Below are 21,192 nucleotides of genomic sequence, written 5' to 3' on the forward strand. Positions count from 1 at the left end.
ACATCACAAAAAATCGAGTGGGAGGGGTTGGTTTTCCTCCATCATTCAGCAGCCTGTAACCCATAGGCTGCCAGGCCACCACGGCCCCAGGGCAGAGCCTGCTCAGCCCTTTCCCATCCCTGTTGCTCAGACACTCACTGCCTCACTTTAACAATTACATCCGTAAAAAGCCACATCTTGCATCCTGAAATGACCTTGCAAGGAGGAGCATCCCCCTTTGCACGCAGCAGGAATTCAGCACCTGCAGAAACAAACGTCACCCAGCACACGAGCAGCCCCGAGCCAGGCTGAGAGATTTACCCGTTTACATGTACATAGAGGGATGTGTGTGTGTGTGTTGTGCAGGAACCTGCCTCCTGCTCCCCTGGAGATGCAGTTATTTTATGTAAGAGTATTTTTTTAGAATGGGTATTGCTTATTCCACCGCTGTACGACTGATTGCACTGTAACAGGTCTGGTCCCTGTGATGCTTTGAAGGCTGGAAATTCTTGTGTACTTTCACCCAGCATGGTGAAAAACAGACCACACAGAGGTAACAGTTATAAATATACAACTTTAAAAAAAAAAAAAAATTACTGTTAAAGATTTATTGCAATAATACAATAAAATTTAGAAAAAAAAAACAAAAACAAACCAACAACCAAACCATTTGTGTTCAGTTACATCGGAAGTTGCGGAGAGAGGCCGTGAGTTTTCGCAGGTGAAAAGCCACCCCTGGGTGTCCCATCTGAGACCCTTCAAAGGCACCTGATTGGGGCTGGGCACCCAAAATCAGGCCCTTCCTTGGCAGCTCAAACTGGCCACCCCAGGTCACTGGTCACGGCCAAAAGTCACGGCCTGAGCTGAAATTCCCGTGTTCGTTCATGCTACGCAAAGTGTTTTGTAAACTCTCAGCTGGCTGCCTTCAAATATCTATAACTACAGATATTCCTGCCCTCCCTCCCTCCCCAAACAACCTGGAAAACGGTGATTGCACTCAAGGTTTGGACACACACAGTTCTCCCTCAGCTACACATGTGCAAAACACTTTTAAAAAAACCGCCACAACTTTTGTGTTCTGTTACAAAAAAAGCCTTCCGTGGAAAGCCCCACCCCACCACGTTTGAACACCCTCACCGTGCCCTTGTGCACTCTCAGAACGTGACATGGCTGTGAATAAATTATTCTGGAAAACATGGATAGGAAGTATATGGCTTAGAAAAGTTACTGTGTTGGATTTTCTTTCCCTAAGTTCATTCAGTGTACGAAGCTGAGTCATGGCCTGACCTTTCGGGGCTCGAAGTAGCACAAAGGCAGCAACGAAAGAGGGACTGAAATGCCTATGAAAAACAAAAAGAAACACAACCAAAAAGGTATTTAGATGGCAGGGTCCAGTGCAAAATAAATGAGCCAGAAGGGGCTGCACAGTATGAGCCCAGTAACCCATACTGTTGTGTGCTGGTTGCTCAGAGCTGCAAAGGATCCAAGTCATAAAGTGCCATGAGCCAACAGTGCCCAAACCCCCTGGGCCCTGATCAGGCTCCAGTAGTCAAGGGAGCCTGGGCTATTCTCTTCAAACAAACCCAGCTATTAGACCAAAAGAGCGGCAGGAGCGAGGGTGTTGTCCTCTAACAACATGTCTGTGTTGCTAGTGTGGAGTTAAGGGTCTTTGGTTCAAAAAAAAAAAAAAAGGAAAGAAAAATTAACTACTGACAACAGATGTCCAGCCCCAAGGCCAAAGAGAAAGAGCTGCCATACAAGGGATGGGGAGGGGGGGGAGACTCAGTTGGAACCCCCCATGTGGGGTACGGGGCAGAGTGGCAGAAACCCTCCCTCGAGCAGGGAGGGGAGGATGCCCTTACCTTGGTTGACCCTGTGGAGAAAATGTCCCAATCCTAAATGTAAACTGCACATTGGGAGTCCTGCTGAGCAGCCCTATCCATGAGTGCTCCATCCCACAAGGCAGAGGAAGGGGAGGAGCACTTGTCCACCAACTCACCTGTCGGCACATCCCACCTCCCGTGGTTTCACCAGCCAGCTGCACCAGGGAAATGAAATCAAACTTCTTGGCATTCAGTAAACAAACCCCCCCCCCCCCCAAAACAAAGTAGAACAGGGTTAAAAACACATGTAGTGTGGAGAGCGTGTGACTTCACCAAACTGGCTTGAAATGAGGTTTTTCTAATGCTGAGAAGTGGCAAGAGGGTGTCGGAACGGATGGATATTATTGCAACAACACAATCCTGGATCAGCATCGAATGTGGGTCTAGCGAAGAGAACGTCCAGTGTTTCTTTGGTGTATGATATTAAGAGTAAAGAGCCTGTGTGCCTTGGACAGCACAACACGAAACTTCTAGAACACCTACCAGTGGAAACAGCATGAAACAAGCCAGTTTTTCTACGGCAAAACTGGGTAAAAGATTCACAACCGAAATCTAAAACAAGAGCAACTTGCTGTGTGAATTCCCTGCCCATGCTGATTCTTTGTATTAAAAATATGGCAACAGAGATTAGAAAACATGTTAAAAATGCATAATTTTCATGTCCTGAATGAAAAAAATTTAGAAATACGCATTTCTGCATTATGCAAGACAGATTTAAAACACACACACACAAAGGAAAACCCTGTAAGGAGTTAAGAAAGTGGGAACTGCATTTGCACCACTGTCCAGACCGCGCCCTGAGCAGCCTCCTCTGCGCCCATCCCGATCCAAATGCTCCAAAATCTGTGTCTTCTTCAGAAAGTAGAACTGGAGGTTGCTGGGTCCTTCGATATTCAATGCAGACAGAACCAAGACACCAAGTGCCCTCAGAGAATCCGTCAGGAGCTAATTTACAAAACGGGTCCGTCACAGTCACCTTGGGTAAATAAAAAGGTGTGGGGTTTTTTTTTTTTCGGTTTACAAAACGAAAGTCCTTGACCTTTTCTTTGTTCCAGGCACTACTTAACTGAATATGTAAGGTTTCCTACAGCACTGTCGGGGAGGGGTTCCTTCCACAGCTCCTGTGCCCCTTTGTCCCTGGTTAGCGGTGCCCGGTGTAGGCCTTGAACCACGAGGTCACCGAGGCGGCGGCCGACGAGATCATCCCTCCGGCGCTGCTGCTGGCGATGGGCTGGGACACCTGGGTGCTCTGGCTCTGCAGCATCTCCACCTGCTGCGAGGGGATGTCGCAGAACCTGGGGCTCGGCAGGTTCTCCCAGTCTGTGCCCAGGTCCGTCTCCTCGTCGCTCACGTGCTCGTCGCCGCTCTCGTCCGTCTCGCCGGCGGCGCTGGGATCCACGAACTCCATGGAGTCCTCGAGATCAGCGCTGATTTCGAAAGGCCCAGACCTGCGAACACGGACACAGTGAGCCCTAGGAATGCCACAGCTCTGTCACGGGTCCAGCAGAGAGATCAAACACCCCTGGTCTGTATCAGCTGGCGGAGAAACTCACTGGTTGCAGAGCTGTGTTAGGACAGTGGTGAAACAAAAACACTTGGCCAAGGAAGGGACAGGGTTCCAGACCACAGAGCAGGAGCCTTTCTGCTTTGGCAGGGATAGTGGAACACACACTAGTGATGATAACTCAGAGCTCCACTGGTGAGAATCTCAGCTTGATGTGGAACAGCTTTCATTTCCAACACTAGCCCTGGCCAGGTGAGATGGCTCAGCTCTGTCTCTCTAACTTAGGAGACCTGGCACAACTCACTAGTGGAGACTTCTCACCTCCCCCTGAGCAACACCTCGACACCTTTTTCACTGTGAGACTGGTCAAACACTGGAACAGCTGCCCATAGAGGCTGTGGGGTCTCCACTGGAGACACTCCAAATGCCGCCACACAAAACCACAGAATGGTTCAGGCTGGAAGGGACCACAGTGGGTCATCTGGTCCCACCTCCCTGCTCAGGAAGGGTCATCCCAGAGCACATGGCACAGGATTGTGTCCAAATGGTATCTGAATATCTCCAGCAGGGGAGACTCCACACCCTCTCTGGGCAATCTGTTCCAGTGCTCAGTCACCCACACAGGAAAATTCTTCCTCATATTCAGGTGGAACTTCCTGTGCATCAGTTTCTGCTTGTTGTGTCTTGTCCTATTGCTTGGCACCACAGAGCAGAGCCTCATCCATCCTCTTGGCTCTCTCCCTTCTGATACTGATGGACATGGATGAGGTCCCCTCTCAGTCATCTCTTGAGGCTGAGCAGGCCCAGCTCCCGCAGCCTTTCTTCATGTGAGAGATGCTCCACTCCTGAGAACCTGGCTCTGCTTTGAGCAGGGGCAGTGGGCTGGATCTCCAGGAGTCCTGGCTAAACCCACCTGCACAATGACTCTGAGTTCCCTGCTGCCACTGCCTGGTGGGAGAAGCGATTGCATCCCACCCCATCCCACTGCTTTGGGCTGCCTGTACTCCAGCCCAAATCTGAATTACCTTTAACTGAGCCAAAGCAGGCACTTTCAGAGGCCTGTGACCCACGGTCAGAGACTGTCAGGGTTTCACAGAAGCAGAGAAAGGCACATTCCCCACAGCGAGCAGCATCCCTACCAGAATTCATTCCAAAGCTGCTCAGTGAAACATGAGAGAGAATTTCACAGAATCATGGAATCATTTAGGTTGGAAAAGACGCCCAAGATCACCAACTCCAACCATAAAATACAGTAACTGTTGTAACAGGCAAAAGTGTTTCTCCAGCCTTAGTGGGAGAAGGAGCCTGAAGCAGCGATTTAGCATGGAAAATTTTAATCCAGACAATTAAAGCTTAGCAGAATTATATGTATATGAAAACAGTAGTGTATAGAGGAGATTATCAGGCAACTAAATGCTTAGGTATCTTTTCCTTTCTAAAGGAAAAGACAGAGAGTTGGTTGCTGCAAACTTTGCAGCCAGCTTAGAAATTAAAGGCAAACACTCCCCTTTCATAATCCAGGAAGGAATGGGAGCGCTGCCTCCTGGCAAAGCGTTTTGCTTAACAAGGCAACATGAGAGGAGAGTCATCAAGTTTGAGGCCAGAAGGGACCATTAGATCATCTCAGGTGACCTCCTCTATGACAAAGGCCACTCTGTTCTACCCGTTCTCCCTGTCCTGAGCCCAGTGACTCCTGCCTGGTGACAGCATCCACTCCAGAAACTCATCCAGCCTTGGGAGGATGACAGAAGGAAGCAGAATCCCCACCTTCCTTCTTGTGGGTAATTAATCTGTGTTTTAAGCACATGTGTCTCATTTCAACCAGCTCATACCCTTTGCTCCCAATGGTGTCTCTAAAGCCATTCTGCAGTCTGGGAGACATTTTATCCAACTCTCCTGTGACCCCTTCTTTTACTACCTGGACCCAATGGATGCACCTGGAGCTCTGTGACACCTGCACAGGTACCCACTGTGACCCCTGGACCTTTTACAGTAGCTGCTTTCCAGGACACAGTTCTCCATCCTCTGGGTATTTCCTGCACTCTCCCTGTTTTCAGGCAAGCAGCAGCAAGCACAGATATTTTTTTTCCCAAACCAGGCTGTATTACAAAGATTTGGCTCCCCACGTCTTTGGGCTGAATCAGTAAGGATATATCCAGAGAACACAAGGTAAGTGGGAAGAGGCAGTTCCTCTTAGTGGCACTGCAGGTTTTTGAATAAAACTAGATCCGTACAGGAGAACAAAGTGGAAAAGGAGATTTCAGAACACTACGTTTAAGGGGGGAATAAAGCATTAGTCACATCAAACAAATATTTGCAGACTGTCTCAGGAACAAGTGACTTGTGGCTGGATTATCCCAATGGGAAATCAATGTTGTTTGCTTCCTTATATTTAAGTTCAAAAAAAAAAAAGATGATTAAACCTGGTGTGTGCAAGGCCAGGAACTGACGTTCTTTTCGTCACGTACTGAGTTAACAGAAGAGTTGTCTTTAATCTTAATTTACATATAAATTAATATCATTTGAAGTGTCAGTTTTGGGCTAGGGAGTTCACTGACTGGGAGTATTTTGGGAAAGGTCTGCCTAGGATGCTTGTCAGGGTTTATACTGCTGGATGCTCTCAGGTATTCACATGTTGGCAAGGCGTGGGCAGGGTCATATCTGGAGCATGGCAAGGCTGCCTGGCATATGTGCTGCTGTTCCCTGGAGGGAAGGAGTTCCTGCTTCTGGGCATGGGGGAAATAATTCCATCATCAGCTACCAAAGCCTCCAGCTGGGCCTGCCATACGCTGAGACACAGCAAACACACGTCTCTGCAATCTGATTTCCTGCTCAGGATCCCCTTTCCCTGTTCTCTCTCGTCTCCTCCTGTAAATACCCTGAATTCTGTGCTCTACAGGTATGGCAGAAGAGAATTTCCCTCTCTGGGAAAGGCATAGGCATAAATTCAGAAGGGATTCAGCCACAAGAGATTTGAGATTTTGCTTTCCTTACCTGCCCAAGTTCTCAGTGTCTGGGCTAACCAGGTACATAAGGTTCCTGAGGGTGTGCAGTGGGTGCAGCAGATCTAAATTTACATGCTGCCAAGGGGAAGGAAGGAAAAAAAAAAAAAAAAGGAAAACACATGATCAGTTCCTGGAGGAAACCAGCAGGCACAGGTGGTATTTTAAAAGCTATTTAAAAAAATCCAAATGTGCATTCCCCCTACCTGAGAGAAGCAAAGGTGAAGGATATTAGCATTCAGCTTCTTCACTGCCCGTGTGAACCTGTGTCTGCTGAGATTCTCTCCACAGAATTCGCTGTTAAAACACCACACACACACACATAAAGACACAGAAAGCAAAATGCTGTGAAAATACACTTGCTGGAGACATCAGCATTCTGTGCCCTGGCTTCCTAACAAACCCTGGAGTAAACATCCTCACAGTGAGCACTTGTTTAGAGTGTACAGCCAGTTTTAGAGTGCTCAGGAGATTAATTTTTCACCTGGCAAGACTGGTAGCATTTTATCAACAAGCACTGCTTGCCCTGCTCTCACCGGTTTCCACAGGACAGGTGGTGTAAACTGTATGAAACCCAAAGATCCACTGTGGCCAAACTGTTTCAGGTCTCCTTTTAAACCTTGCATCATTTCCTGTTCCCAACCTTTCCCTTCTGTGAAGGCTGATGACCCAAATAAAATCACAGAACCACAAAATGTTTTGGGTTGGAAGGGACATTCAAAATCATCCAGTCCTAACCCCCTGTCACAGGGTGGAAGGAAAAGCTGAAACCCCTACACAATTTTTGTGCCCTCACTTCAAAACCCACTATTTGAAACGCTTCAAAAGAATTTCAGCAGCGTATTTGAGGCCCCTGGAAGACTGATCAGGTGTACAGCTCCCTCAGTGCTCCTCTACAAATCCATCTGCTCCACACAGACATCAAAAACTTAACAGTGCTTTTCATCCCAAACGGGGTTTGTGCAACGCACTCCCGGATATGGCAGCCAGGAATGTTCCCCACGGGTGATTTATCCCAAAGGGAATTACAGTCCTGGGATATTATAAGGCCTTGCTTTACAGTACAGAATGTAGCAGAGCTATTCAAGAGCTGCTGAATTGGGCTGGGACTTTTGTGAAGCACAGTGGGGGGTCCAAAAAAATGAAAAGTGCTATTCATGGACTTGTCATATTTCATTTCTAATTTGATGATGCTGAATACACCAATGAGAAAGGTGTTATTTCCAACTGTGATGACTGGTCTACCCTCTCAGGAGGTAAAAAAGGAAAGACTGTTAACTGTGGTCTAAAATCCTACTATTGCTTTCCTCAAACAGCCCAAAAATTCACGAGCCATCAATGTTACCATAAAATCTGTTCCAATTCATGACTTCGTTCCCCAAACCAAACTGATTTAGGATCAGCCCAAACTGGCCACTGATTCACCTCCTGTGTTTACTTGCCTGTTGCAGAGCTTCTTGGGAAGGTTTACATCAAGTATGAGAGACAAAGTGTTAACGAGCTGAGTTGCATAGCACAATGCAGCACTGATGGTATGAGCAGGGTTATTATGCTCCATATCTAAAAGAAATAAAAACAACATGAAAGTCTGGTTTTAAATGAAGCCTCAGTGGGTGTGTTAATGTGTTACTGAAGTCTACCCTGGAAAATGTCAGTTGTAAGTATGGAGAACAGCCTGAATCTAGCAATCATTTACAGTGAAATCTGTCAGAAGTTGGAAGAAAATAGTAATTCTTGGAATTCCTGTTAAGATGACGGCATGTGAACCATGTCAAAACTGTGAATAATTAACTTTATTTCTCTATTACATTGTGCTGTGCGTCCCAGTGAGCATTTCCTGCAGAAGAGGGTTTCAGCAGACTAGTCATAAAATCACAGAATGGTTTGGATTGGGAGGGACCCTAAAGCTCATCTCGCTTCACCCTCTGCCATGGGCAGGGACATCTTCCATTATCCCAGGTTGCTCCAAGCCGCATCCAACCTGGCCTTGGACACTTCCAGGGATGGGGAAGCCACAGGGACCTTAAAGATCACCCAGTTCCAACTGGGCAGGGAACCTGCCCACTATAATCCCCATACTGGTGTTTATTTCCGACTCAGAATTCGGGTGAGAACAAATGGACCTGCCAACTGCTCCTCAGTGCCTTCCGCTGGCATCCAAGGCTTCCGGAGCATCCCAGGTGCCTAAAAAAAAGCAGGCCTTGCTCCTTACCGGGTCCTTGTGTGGTCTTCTTCTCTTCCACCCAGTTGTAGTAGGCCGAGTAGTCCCCGTTGTTGGGGAGGGTGATCCAGGGCCCCGTGATGCTGATGCTGGTGTCCCCGTTGTGGTCGTCACACACCCACCTCCCGGAGAGGTACGTGGTCCTGCGGGCTTCCGCGAGCTTGCTCACAGTGCTTGAGGTCATGGCGTTGTCGCTCTCGGTCGACACATCCGCGGGGTCTCTGCAGGGCAACGGAGAGAGGGTGTGGTTAAGAAAAGTTTTAAAGAATACGATCAAATACGGCGTTCGGCAGGCACCGAGCCGGATTTCACCGAGGGCAGAACGCTCCGAAAACGCTCCTGTCGAACTTCTTATTCCCGAAACGACTTTCTTTTGTTCTGGGGTTTTTAATTGCTTGTTTTTTGTAAAAAAAAAAATCACAGAATGGTTTGGGTTGGAAGGGACCTTAAAGACCACCCAGTTCCAACGCCCTGCCATGGGCAGGGACACCTTCCACTAGACCAGGTTGCTCCAATCATCGAGGGCAAAATGCTTGTAGAAGCAGTCCTGCAAAACTCCTTGTTACTAAAACTATTTTCCTTCATTTTGGGGTTTTTAATTACTTATTTTTGTAAAATCACAGAATGGCCTGGGTCGGAAGGGACCTTAAGGCTCATCTTGTTCCACCCCAACTGCCATGGGCAGGGATACCTTCCATTAGATCAGGTTGCTCCAATCCCCATCCAACCTGGCCTTGGACACTTCCAGCGATGTGAATCCATATTTTAAGGAAGTTTAACACTGGACACATAGCTCATATCATTCAGTAGGGAGAAGGAAGTACCTCCAGATCCTGCTATGCTGGACCTCTGTCTTTGGGGAACACACCTCCCCTCCCCCCCATGCTAAGGGAGCCTGAGCCTCTACCTTAGACAGACACGACTCACTTCTGGGTGTCTAAAGCTGAGCCAAACGAGCCCAAAAGGATCAGCCTTCCCTACCTCATGCTTGTCTTCACTTCTTCAATGGGGAAGATGACCGAGGTGAGCTCCAGGATGTGTGTCCTGCGCAGGTTTGCCAGGTGCTCATACTGGGTTTTCAGGTCGTAGGTTTTCTTCTCCACCAGGTCCCCCAGCCTGCGGTTGTGCCTCTGGATCTTCTCCTTCTTCTCCTGGTGCCGCTGAGCCCGGCGATAATGCTTCTGGTTCTCCTCCTTGATCCTCAGCAGCCCCTCTGTGTCTGTTGGGAGCAGCAGCAGATGTTATCCTTGGAAGAGGAGCTTGTGGTAAAGCTTGAGACAAAGCCTTATTAATATTTATGGGAAACAAGACCTATAGCAGCCTAAAACAGAAAAACCCTGCTAAACTATTAACATCTTCCAGCTGCTCGGTGGCACAACTTTTTTTTAGATCTTCTCTGAAGGTCTCCAAAGAGACTGCAACTGGGATTATTCTTTCCCTATCTTCTACCCAGCTATTTTTGGATTTGGAGCAGAAAAGCCAAGATTTCCCAGTTTAATTAAACTCTGAGGTAATCATCCTGACAGAAATAGCCTGACTGCACATGTTTGCACGGTGCTGGCCAAAAAGCCAGGCCCCGCTTGCAGCCAAAATCAAGTGCAGATAGCATCTTCATTCACCATTTCTGGCACCTCTGCTGCTGTTAGTGTCTTATTTGAGCTTCACTCTCATGGATGTGCTCTTAAAGCACTTGGATCCCAAGGGTGCAGACTCCTTGTTTCCACAGGGAATGCTGGCTATCTCCCTTTCCAGTCCCAAAATGAGAAGTGTGCTCATGTACTGAAGTGCTGCAACCTCCCGGATTCACTCCAGTGCATCAGGTTTGGAAAAATATCCTTCAAGAGCATCTTGAAGCATCAAAGGTTGGACTTGATGATCTTAGAGGTCTTTTGCAACCTTAGTGATTCTGTGATCTGCTGATTCTGCTATAAAAATAACTGACTGCAGCAATGCTTCCAACAAACATGTGGTGCTACAGAGAGTCAGCCACCTTTCAGCAGCATAGGGAAAGATTTCTTACACACTCTCCAAATAAATGTCTGTAACTCTCAATTCACCTGAGTTTGAAGGGTGCCTGACCTTGCAGGCACAGAGGCTGCTTTCTCTGAACATCAGGACATTATTTCCAGTCATCTGACCTGCTGCAATCCATGATGTGTCTGATAGGAAGGAAGATCCGATATGTGGGAGACGCAAAGTCCCAAACTAAAGGTGGTGAGAATACTTTCTTCCTGCAGATAAGAACTAATATTCCTCATGTTCATAAAATAAGTGACCCCTGTTAGAGAAGCAGTAGTAAAAGCAACTTTTGTCTGACAATCCCTTTGTGTCAGCAGTAATTCCTTTAAGCATTCCTCTACGCCAACAGAAAATCAATTAACGCTCGCATTCATATTCCCAAACTCTCTCTTTGCATAAAGAATAAGAGACAGAGGAGGAAGAAAACATCCATCTGTTCAATTTTCACATTCATGTACTTGAAAGGCTACTTTTTCACAGAGTGAACTCCCTTCCCTGCAGGTCCAACAGCAATTATTTGAGAGCAGGCGAGATCACTGCACACACGTTTCCTCCTTGGAAGTCCCAGTGCAGAAACAACTGTCCTTTTCTACCCACAGCACCTCTGCTTTGTGACCCAGTTTATGAGGTGATTAAAACTTGTCCCCAGGAGTATTTCAGGACACCACTCTGTCCCACATGCCTGCTCTGGCTGATAAATGCAAGCCCAGGCACACTGATCTCTGCCCAGAGAGCTCTGCCAGGGGTTTGCCAGCCTGTCTCCTTGAACTGTTCTCCACAGACAGAAGGCAAACACACACAGATTTTAAAACATTATTTTAACAAGTGCCAGTTATTCAGGTCTCCAGGAGAGCCGACCCCAAAAGCAGGAGGCCAATGTTCTAGAAATTGTTCTTATTTCAGGAAAATTAAACTATGCCACATCCAAGAGAAGAGAAACAACTTTTTTTACACTTTCTACTGTGGCCCAAGAGTGAATCAAATTGGGTTCCTGATCTACTGGCTACTTGTGGCAAGAGTTAATTTTAGGTCTATCTGCAAGAGCAATTTTGGTGTAACTGAGCTAACAACATGTTAGTTGGGCAATACTTAGCTCAGTTTGTAGGTTAAGTCTAATCAAGTTTACTGTGAATCAAGAGAAGTTGCAAAAGTTGCAGATAATTCACTTCATAGAAGAGCAGAAAGGAGGAACTCCACTCCCTGGTTGTTGCAAACATTCTGCCACCTTCAGAGCTGCACTTTGAGAAAAAGGGACTAAGTTCCTCAAAGTCACATTGATTTCCTCTTTTCCTTTCTTCCCAGGATAAAAAATAGTCAGGATCTCCAAAATAATAATCTTCTACCTACCGAAAAGCTTGTTTTTCTTCGCCTTCCCATTCTCTAAACCAAACATCAATTTTCTTAGCCATTCCTTGTGTTTTACTCCCAATATTCTCTTCCAGACTTTCTCCAGTTGATCTGTATCTTTCTTAAACTGCTCAAGTTGGATACCAGACTTCCACTGAGGCAACACCAATGTTGGGCACAGCAGGACAACTGCTTCCATCTTAAATACATCTTAAATGAGGACTGAACCTTTCTGGAGCAGCATGAGATTGATTTAATTTTTATTTAATTTGAAATTCTCCAGATCCTTCCCTGCTAAATCTCACCAGCATCCCCCACTTTGGGTTCATTTTTCTCTTTCCTAAACAACGTGCACTCAACTTTGTCCTTTTCAGATGATGTTGCTTATTTATCTGCATGATTTTGAACCTGATTCTGTTCTCTGCAGAAGTCCTATCATCATCCACCTTGGCTTCCTCCACTCCACCTTCTATTCTACCATGTGAGCTATTATGGGATATACTGAGCAGAACTGGGCCAGAACTGGCTCCTGCTGAGCTCCACCTGCCTCATCTCCTCAGTCTGACCAGTGTCACCACTCTCTGAAGGCAGCTTTTCTAACCTTTTGTGCCAAGCTTGCAGGGATTACAGAACAAATGTCTTTGTTTGCTCAAGAGACAGTTTCAGGTAGTGCCCAAATCCAAGTTATTTGCAGCTTCTGCCTCATCCTCCACTACACCACTTGATCCCCAGACCTATTCATAACCAAGTGATGCCTATTTTTACCTACCTTATCTTCCAGTTAACAGCAAAGTGCCCTCAGGTTTATAACAGGATGACTGTGTCATCAGTTTATGTTTCTTTCTTCCTCCATCCTTTGAAGACAGGGACTGTTTTCACTCTGTTTCTTGGGACATCCTCTCTCATGTGTTTCCAAGTGCTCCAGACTACTTCAGCCTGTTCCTTAACTTCCATAAGGCCTTGCTGACACAACCAAAATAATATTTAGCTGTCTGCTTCCTTTCCTTAGCCTGCAGTCCTCTCATGATGTAAAATTTAATCTGGCTAAGCAGCTGATCACATTGGCTTTGTGGAAAGATGAAGCAAAGGCAGCTCTAAATGCTCCAGACTCCTCTGCACTGTTACTTGCTCTCATTCCTGTTAATTAACAGACTTGTCTACTCCTTCACCTTTTACTTATTATACATTTCCTATTGTTAGTATCCATGCTCCTTATTAATTGAAGATCATTTTGCATCTCAGCCTTTTTGCTGTGATCACTGCAAGCCTGTGCTACTCCTTTATAACTATTCTCAGGTTATGCCTCTGCTTCCACTCTCTGTATTCCTCTTGAATTCCAAGTCATAAAAATATCCCTGATTCCACCAATATGCTTCTGAATATGCTTCCTCTACTTCTTTTGCATGCAGGTTGTAAGGAGTGGTGCAAACTGACCCTAAAAATTTAGTGTAAAACATCTAAGGAGTTTCTGAATGGAGCTCACCAGCCTACATTGTATTTCAGTGACTCTTGCTCAAGTAGGATTTTTGGGTTTTCAGACAGGTGTGGGTTAAAATTCAGCAGTTTCAGGAAATCTGTAACAGCTGCAGAGCTATTTGCTCCTCTTTATCAAGAGGAAGTGATCAGAAACACTACACTGAATAAAGCCATCTCCAGGGACACAGCCAAAAAGTCACAGGCTGCTGAGCGTTTACTTTTAAAGCTGTTGCAAAAGGATCTCCATCCAGCTGAGTAATGCCTGCTGTTTGCTAATTAAAACCCAGGCATGAAAAGGCTAAAAATCCACTCACCGATTTGCCTTCAAGTTGATTTAAGGAGCGATGGTTTGGAAATTCACTGTTTTTTAAAAAAAAAACAAACAAAAAACCTAACGCTCACATTCACCTCAATTGATTTTTCACTCCAAGGCACGGGGAGTTTTTTCACTTCCCAAAAGCAGGGGCATTACTCACGTCTTGTCATCTCATCATTTTCTTTGCAAATGGTCTGTTTCAGCTGCTCAATCCTCATCTTGCAAGACATTATTTTCCATCTCTGGGAAAAAAAAAAAAAAAAAAAAAAAGAACATTCAGCAACTCTGGGGCACAAACGACTTTAAACACACCAACTAATAATTAACAACAAAGGCTTTAGTGCACAAGTAGCAGGATGTTCTTAAATGGATCAAACAACTAAATATTTCATATAGTGTTCTGTGCACAGAGGAATGCCACAAACAAAACAAATGCTTAGTATGAAGCCAATCAGGAAAATTAGTTATTGAACAAATATCCAGGGAGAAATGAAAATCCTGACAGTTTGGAGCACTCTGCTTGCAGAGCCAATTTCAGTTTTGCTTACAACAGGCTTTTTGGGAAAGCAACACAATGCCCTCAAGGTAAATTGTAACTTTAAACTATGAGATCCAGGAATTCAGAGAGTTTAAAAACCGTGGGACACTTGGAACAACTCACCAGCTGATCAGTTATCTCTTTCCCTTCCATGGCCTTCAAAACACTAGAGGAAAAAACATGATTGAAAGTTTTATGACTATGTGGACTGGGTCTGCCTCCAGCAACAGTGCATTAGAGAGACTGTTTTGCTTTTATGAGAGTTCTTAGACTTTATATTCATTTAATAGCTTCAACTTACTGTTTTTGGAATTCTCTCTGTTTGGTTTTAAGATGCATCAGCCTTTCTTTCTTGTCTGAAAACCTGGAAGAGATTAAATGCTTTTATTGATATTTTACACAATACAACACTTGTAAGTTGTCTGGAAAGATAAAAAGACCGAAGTTTGTGGGATTCTCCAAACCTCAACTATCTGTCTTCATCTTGGGAACTAATGGCTAAATGTATAAAACTCTTGCAGAATTCTGGAGCGTGTGTCTCACTGGAATTGCAACAGAACCTCTAAGATGAGGAAACATCAGTGTTGGATTAACAAACCTGTAAGCAAATTACTGCTATCTCTAGATTTATAGCTTAGAAATGTCAATACTTTGTGTACTGAGAAAAACATAGTACTGTTAGTTTCTCTAGTCACTAAAGGTTTTTAGAGCACTATCTCAGATAGTCCAAATGGCTGTTTTCAGCTCTGTTTCACTGGGTGTCTGAGGTATAGGAACTGCAAAGAACTGATCAGAAAGGAATCTTTTTAGGATTCATCATCCTGTGCTTTCACCCTTTGAACATGCAGCAGCCACGTTCTGCCCCCCCTCCATGTTCCAGAGTGTCTTGGGAAATACATCTAAAGAAAACATGAACAATGCAGATGGAGAAATTACAACAAAGCAAGAAGTGACAAAGGTGAAGGTCAGGGCAAACAGCAAAAGAGGGAGCCAAGAGATTTAAACATAAGCAATAGCAAGTGTGCTTTGTCTTCTTGTTCTTGTGTTACAGCACTGTCCTGACCTGCACCTCAAAAATGCACCCTGGGTTAAGTCCAGGTATGAAAAACAATTCCTTCTATGCAGAATTGACAATTTCATCCTAATAGAAGTCTAATATTTGTGGCTGCCCCATCCCTGGAAGTGTCCAAGGCCAGGTTGGATGGGGCTTGGAGCAACCTGGTCTAGTGGAAGGTGTCCCTGCCCATGGCAGGGGGTTGGAACAAGATGGTCTTGAAGGTCCCTTCCAACCCAAACCATTCCATGATTCTATGATTTTACCTACAACCCAACAAGTCCTTTATTTCAGGGATCTTTATTTAGAAAGAATAACACACTAAGCCCTGACAGGATGGCATCTTGGGCCTCCCTCTCTGCTCATCTGTGGGTTTGATTTTGGGTGAAACTTTGAATTGCTTCACTTCTTTCCTCCAAGTGCTGAAATCTGAAACCTTGGTGGCTACCTTTGGGTTCAGAGAGCATGTAATCACCCTTCCAGATGACATTAGCATTAGAACAACAAAACCACTGGCTGCTGCTTCTGTAGTCAAGCAAAAATATGTTTTCCTTCCAAAACAAACCAAAACCAAACGCAGGTGCTTGGCATAAAAGCCAGAGGCCACACGTGAGCCAGAGGAATGTGGTGCAACTGGAGCCCAGCTGCTCCCCCCAGTTCTTCCAGTGTGTCCTCTCCCCAGGAGTCATCGTGGGAATGACAACAGGCACTCTAAGAGCTCCTGTTTACCACAGAGCACTGCACACCTACTGTACCCCGACCTTTGGCTGCAACCAAAAAATCCCTTGGCCCAGAAACACAGAGCTCAGCAGTCCCACAGCGAGGGAGCGCTGGGGTAATTTGGCAGTCCTTGTTTTCAGAGCTGGATTAATGGGCACTGAACAAAAATTACCCGACTCACGTCCCCCACATCAGCAAAAAGCTGAATGAACTGTCAAGAAACCTGGGAGTGAATTAAGTTCTTGCTGTGGAGAGGAGACAGAAGTATTTGTGAAAGCCTGTAAAAGTTACAGCTCACCATGTGATGTCAAACAGCTCCTACCAACTTCTTCAGCAGGTTTCTCCTAAGGAAGAATTTCCATTTTTTTATATAGCTCCCATTTTAATTGCATCTCATCGTGCAAAGTCATTTTCCTTTATATATCTTTAGCCTTTCCCTTTGGCACAGAAACAAAACTTCAGATGAACTATTATAGGAACTCCCATAAAATGTAAACCGAGAGGGGAGAACATCTCAAATTACCCATTAAATGCTTCTCTTTCCTCAAGTCTTATCACATTAAGCTGAGATTTTCTAGGGTTACCTGGCTTATTTCCACATGTTCATAATTAGGGAGAAGCAAGCAGAAGGAGAGATTTCCTAATCTATAGGAGTTGATTAATGCTGAAGGAGTTAAGGGCAGCAATATTACTGTACATATTCACTATAATAAAACTCCCTTGCTGTGAAAAGTCACTACTCCTAATCATAACCCACAGCCTAAAGAATTCAGACAATCATATTGTCTCTGGCTTTTGCCATCTGAAGACACATAAAGCAAAGCAATTCAGTAGGTCTGTGAAATACACTCTGAGAATTTATCCCTATGACAGGCTGGGGGACACTCCCGGGAGGAAGAAGAGTCTCTGAGCTGGCACCACCACCAGGATGCCAGCTTGGCTTTTGGAACAGACAACACATTACTAATGAAAAGAAGAATGTCAGTGATTATTTTACTGGAGGACTTCCGGACTACTCATCCTTAATTGTAGCTCTCCTTCAGTAATTAATCTCAGCAGCTCCTCAGTCTCTCCCCCCTCACAGATAACAGGGTGTGATTTTTGCCAGACAGGTGAAAAACTTCAATTTTACTGGAGCTTTTTTTTTAAAAAATTAGCACACAAAATAGTCCAGCGAAACCTGAAATAATTAGAACATGAAATAATTTGTCTTACTACAAGAAAACTCTAAAATTGAACTGCAGTTGGATACAAGGAGTGACACTTGCTCTCTTTACTTTTCACTGGAAAGAGAATTATTCTTTTTTCCCCCCAATCTGTAACACTTAGAAAAGCCAAATAGGAAGCCCAAATGCCCCCATACACTTCCACATCCTGAATTTCTCACACCAGGTCACCCCAGCAAAGCCCTTGCCATGACCCTGTCAGCCTCCTCCAGCACCAGCTGATCTAAAATTAACCAAGGCACTACTAGAAGGCATAAAACAAATAAATAACGATGGCAGTAAACACAACCCGAGACCCAGCCAGTTCCCTGCACCTGTCCCTGCATGGCTTTGGTCACCATGAAAAACGTCTCTCCCTCTTTCAGTGGCCACATCCCAAGACATTCAGAGGGGAAACAAGAAAAACTGGCCTCAGAAGTGTCTCACTACACTGGTCATTCAAAATATTAATTAAAGAAAGCAGACAGACTATTTCAAGCACAGTTTAAAGAATAATGCCATTATCTTCCAAATGCAAGAAGGAACCCAAGGTTTACAGAGCTTCATGCCTACACTGAGCAGTCCCCCTGCCATCAAGCACACTTAGGTTGTTCACGCTGTGTTATTCATATAGGTGAGTTTTTCCTTTAATTCATCAAAATAAATGTGCCATTTTTAGTGAATTGCACTTCTGCAGTTCATTCGTGGAAAGTTCTGAGCAGGAGGAGAAACAAAGCCTGGGGAAACCGAGTGTGTAGGGAGGCCATGGGATAATAATAAAAGAGCAGTGATCCCCACAGATGGAACTGTGATGTCCAGGCAGAAGGGAGGAATAAAGGCAGAAAAAATAAAGAGATTTAAATTCCCGCAGTTAGGAAACACAGTATAAATATACAGAAGATTTTTCTAGTCACAGACAAATGGGGCAGTGAAAGCAGCTCAGGAGGATGCAGTGAAAACTGTCAGACAGAAAAGCTGATCCTGTGTCATGTGAGAAGATATGAGGAGGATAAAAAAGGTCTTCTTTTCCCAACAAGCTATTACTTCTCATGCTTTGGCTAAAGCTGCTTCTTTATGGCTTCATTTGTCTGATGGGCAGAGACTTCTTAAACCTTGGTTGATACAGAACAACAGTGGTTCAACTCTAACAAAGGCTACAATTGGATTTCTATAATTAAACCTGATGTTTAGCCAGAATCTTATGGTTACAAAAGAGGCAGGAAAAAAACCCCCTTAGTTTATGTTCCAAACTCCAAATCCAATTTTTTCATGGAAGCTACAGACAACCCCAAGCAGTTTCCCATAGATGCAAGTTTACCACCTATTCTGGAAAGACTAAATACAGCCTTGTGGTTCTATAACACGGTTTCTATATATATAAAAAAAGAGAAAGCCCATCCAGTGGCAGACTAAGGTCTCAGATTTCCAAGCTGACTCACACTGGCTGACATCCTTTACCCATTCCCACGGATGTTAGTGGGAGAAAGGCCCCACTGTCCCCTTGTTTCTCAGGACACAACAAGCCTTCGGATCGAGGGCACCACCACAGCACACACTGCTCACCACCCTCCCAAAATAGCTCCAGGAATCGCTCCCAATAGCTGCTAATGAAGCCACCAGTGAAGGACCAAGAACACAAGTGTCAGCCAAGAATCAGAGCTATTCCAGTCGTGGCACTGGAAGACTTTTCAAGAATCTGGGATGGCCACGCTGTGAACGACAGCAATGGAGGAGCCATCTGAGTCACACAATGAGAAAATTTGTTTATGGCCATAGCACTGATCCTCAGTGCTCCAGGAGGGGCAGGACAGCCCATGATTAACTCAAGCAGGGTGTTGTTTTTATAATCCTAAAAGGAGGGCCACGATTAGGACTGTTTATACAGACAAGAAAATGTTTATTTTTTTCTTACACACCTTTCTGATTCTGTCTAACGATGCTGAAAGCCGCCAGCTTAAGGCGAGTTGCCGACAACAGGAAACACATTTAAAATAACTTAATACACCCGTCTTTTTCTGCCCTGAATTGTTTGGAGCTTCTGTGGCTACACCGACACGGGCACACCTGCTGAGAGCTACACCTGACTAAGTGACAGTCAGGGCGATATTGTTAACTATTATTACAATTATTATTATTTTAATAGAAATAAGAGGAACGTGCCGAGGGTCCTGCTCCGCCCGACCCCACCAGGCAGCCCCAGGGCCGCTCCCTCACCCCACACTCAGAGCCCCCCGAACCCCATTTACCTCCCCCGGCCCCGGGGGACAACCCGGCCCCCCATCGGAGCGGAGGAGGCGCAGCCCAAGGGCCACCCGGCCCCCCCCCGACCCGGGGGCAGGGGATAGAGAGGGGGTGGGAGTCCCGTCGCCCTCAGCGCCGCCGGTACCTCTCGGAGTCGCGCCCGTCGAAGAAGACGAAGTCGCCGCTCTGGACGCACTTGGCGCAGGTGAGGCGGCGGCGCGTGGTGTTGCAGAGCGGGCACCGCTCCACCGCCACGTAGAGCCCCTCGGCGTCCTCGTCGGCGCCTCGCAGGGCCCCGGCCCCGGGGCCGCTCCCCCCGCCCGGCCCCGCGGGCTGCGGCCGGCGGCCGCTGGGAGCCGCCATGATGGGCCGCGCGTCACGTGGGGCCCTGTTGTCGGGCAGGGGATTGTGGGAAGCGGCGCTGAGGCGGCGGGAGGGAGCGGGGGAGGCAGGGCGGGGGGCCGCGCTCCGCGGGGAAAACGCTGCTTCGGACATAAAACTGCCGCCTTTTCCTTCTGCGGAAGGAATAAAAACCACCCCTGCCGCGCTTCCAGAGCGGGCGGTGTCTTGTATTCTGGTCGCCGGGGCTTCGCAGAGTCATCTGCGCCAGAGCCGGTCACTGACGCTGCTGTGGGGACCGTGGATGCTGATGAAAGCCCGTCCCTCTATCTACAATAATTTCAAAACCCAGCTGTACAAGTAGCAAATACTGATGCGCCTCGTAAAAAAAAGTGACAGACGAAGAGGTTTCCTCACCCCAGCTCCACGGCTGGAGCCAGAATGAGGAGTTAAATACGTACGATCAGCTCGTGTGTAGGGGCAGAGAGCCCACTCCTCTGCATCCGTGTATCATGGAAGAGGTTGGGTGGGAAGGGGCCTGAAAGACCATCTCGTTCCACCCGCTGCCATGGGCAGGGACACCTCCCACTATTCCAGGTTGCTCCAAGCCCCATCCAACCTGGCCCTGAACAGTTCCAGCGATGGGGCAGCCACAACTTCTCTGGGCAACCTGTGCCAGGGCCTCACCACCCTCACAGCCAAGAATTTCTTCCTAATATCCAGTCTAACCTCCCCCCCCCTGCTGTCAGTTGAAGTAATTCCCCCTTCTGTATATAGCAGGAAACACCAGGAACATAGATGTGACATAGTCCACACAAGCCAGAATAGCTTCAAGCAATATCTCCCTTCCAATAAAAAGCCCCAACAACAAAACATGCCCTGGGTGTATTTTTGTGTTTTCTTTTTTTTTTTTTTTTTGGTAAAGCGACTCCCAGCCTACCAAGCCTGTGTTGTTTCCCTTTCCAAGTGTTATCAAACACCAGCAGGAACAGCACTATGGAAAGTAGAACAAAGATTGTTGGTTTGAAGACAAGAGTTACCATAGCAAACATTAAGTTAATCAGTAGTTCAGTGAAAAGGCTTTATCCATGCTTTTAAAGAGCACTAATTTTAACAGTGAAATCACATGGCAAGCTCTTAAGTAAAATGTGATTTCTTGAAGAAGCAGCTCATCTTAGATAAGCCAGAATCTTTTTTCCCCAGAATTCCAATAAAACCAGGTTGTCTTCACTTACAAAATATTATTGTAACTCAAGTTACAATAGAGTACAAATAGAAGTCCAGCCCAGAGCTGTGGAAAGTCTCCAGCATTAGAAAGCAAACAGAAAAGTAAGCCTGTGTTTAAAAG

General features: G+C 46.0%; 1 protein-coding gene across 1 annotated transcript; it reads right to left on the reverse strand.

Annotated features, from left to right (window-relative positions):
* Positions 1 to 2,496: 2,496 nt before the first annotated feature.
* Positions 2,497 to 19,895, reverse strand: ATG14 (autophagy related 14). The gene is made up of 10 exons (XM_027724412.2): positions 19,651 to 19,895; positions 14,587 to 14,649; positions 14,409 to 14,451; positions 13,908 to 13,989; positions 9,571 to 9,808; positions 8,581 to 8,810; positions 7,811 to 7,928; positions 6,575 to 6,665; positions 6,361 to 6,446; positions 2,497 to 3,310 (listed from the first exon to the last, which is right to left on the reverse strand). The coding sequence occupies exons 1-10, from the start codon at positions 19,866 to 19,868 to the stop codon at positions 3,004 to 3,006; spliced, it is 1,476 nt and encodes a 491-aa protein (XP_027580213.1). The 5' UTR covers positions 19,869 to 19,895; the 3' UTR covers positions 2,497 to 3,003.
* Between the last annotated feature and the right edge of the window lie 1,297 nt (positions 19,896 to 21,192).

The sequence above is a fragment of the Pipra filicauda genome, unplaced genomic scaffold, assembly GCF_003945595.2.
Source record: "Pipra filicauda isolate LSUMZ 115617 unplaced genomic scaffold, ASM394559v2 scaffold235_size1210477_pilon, whole genome shotgun sequence".
NCBI lineage: Eukaryota > Metazoa > Chordata > Aves > Passeriformes > Pipridae > Pipra > Pipra filicauda.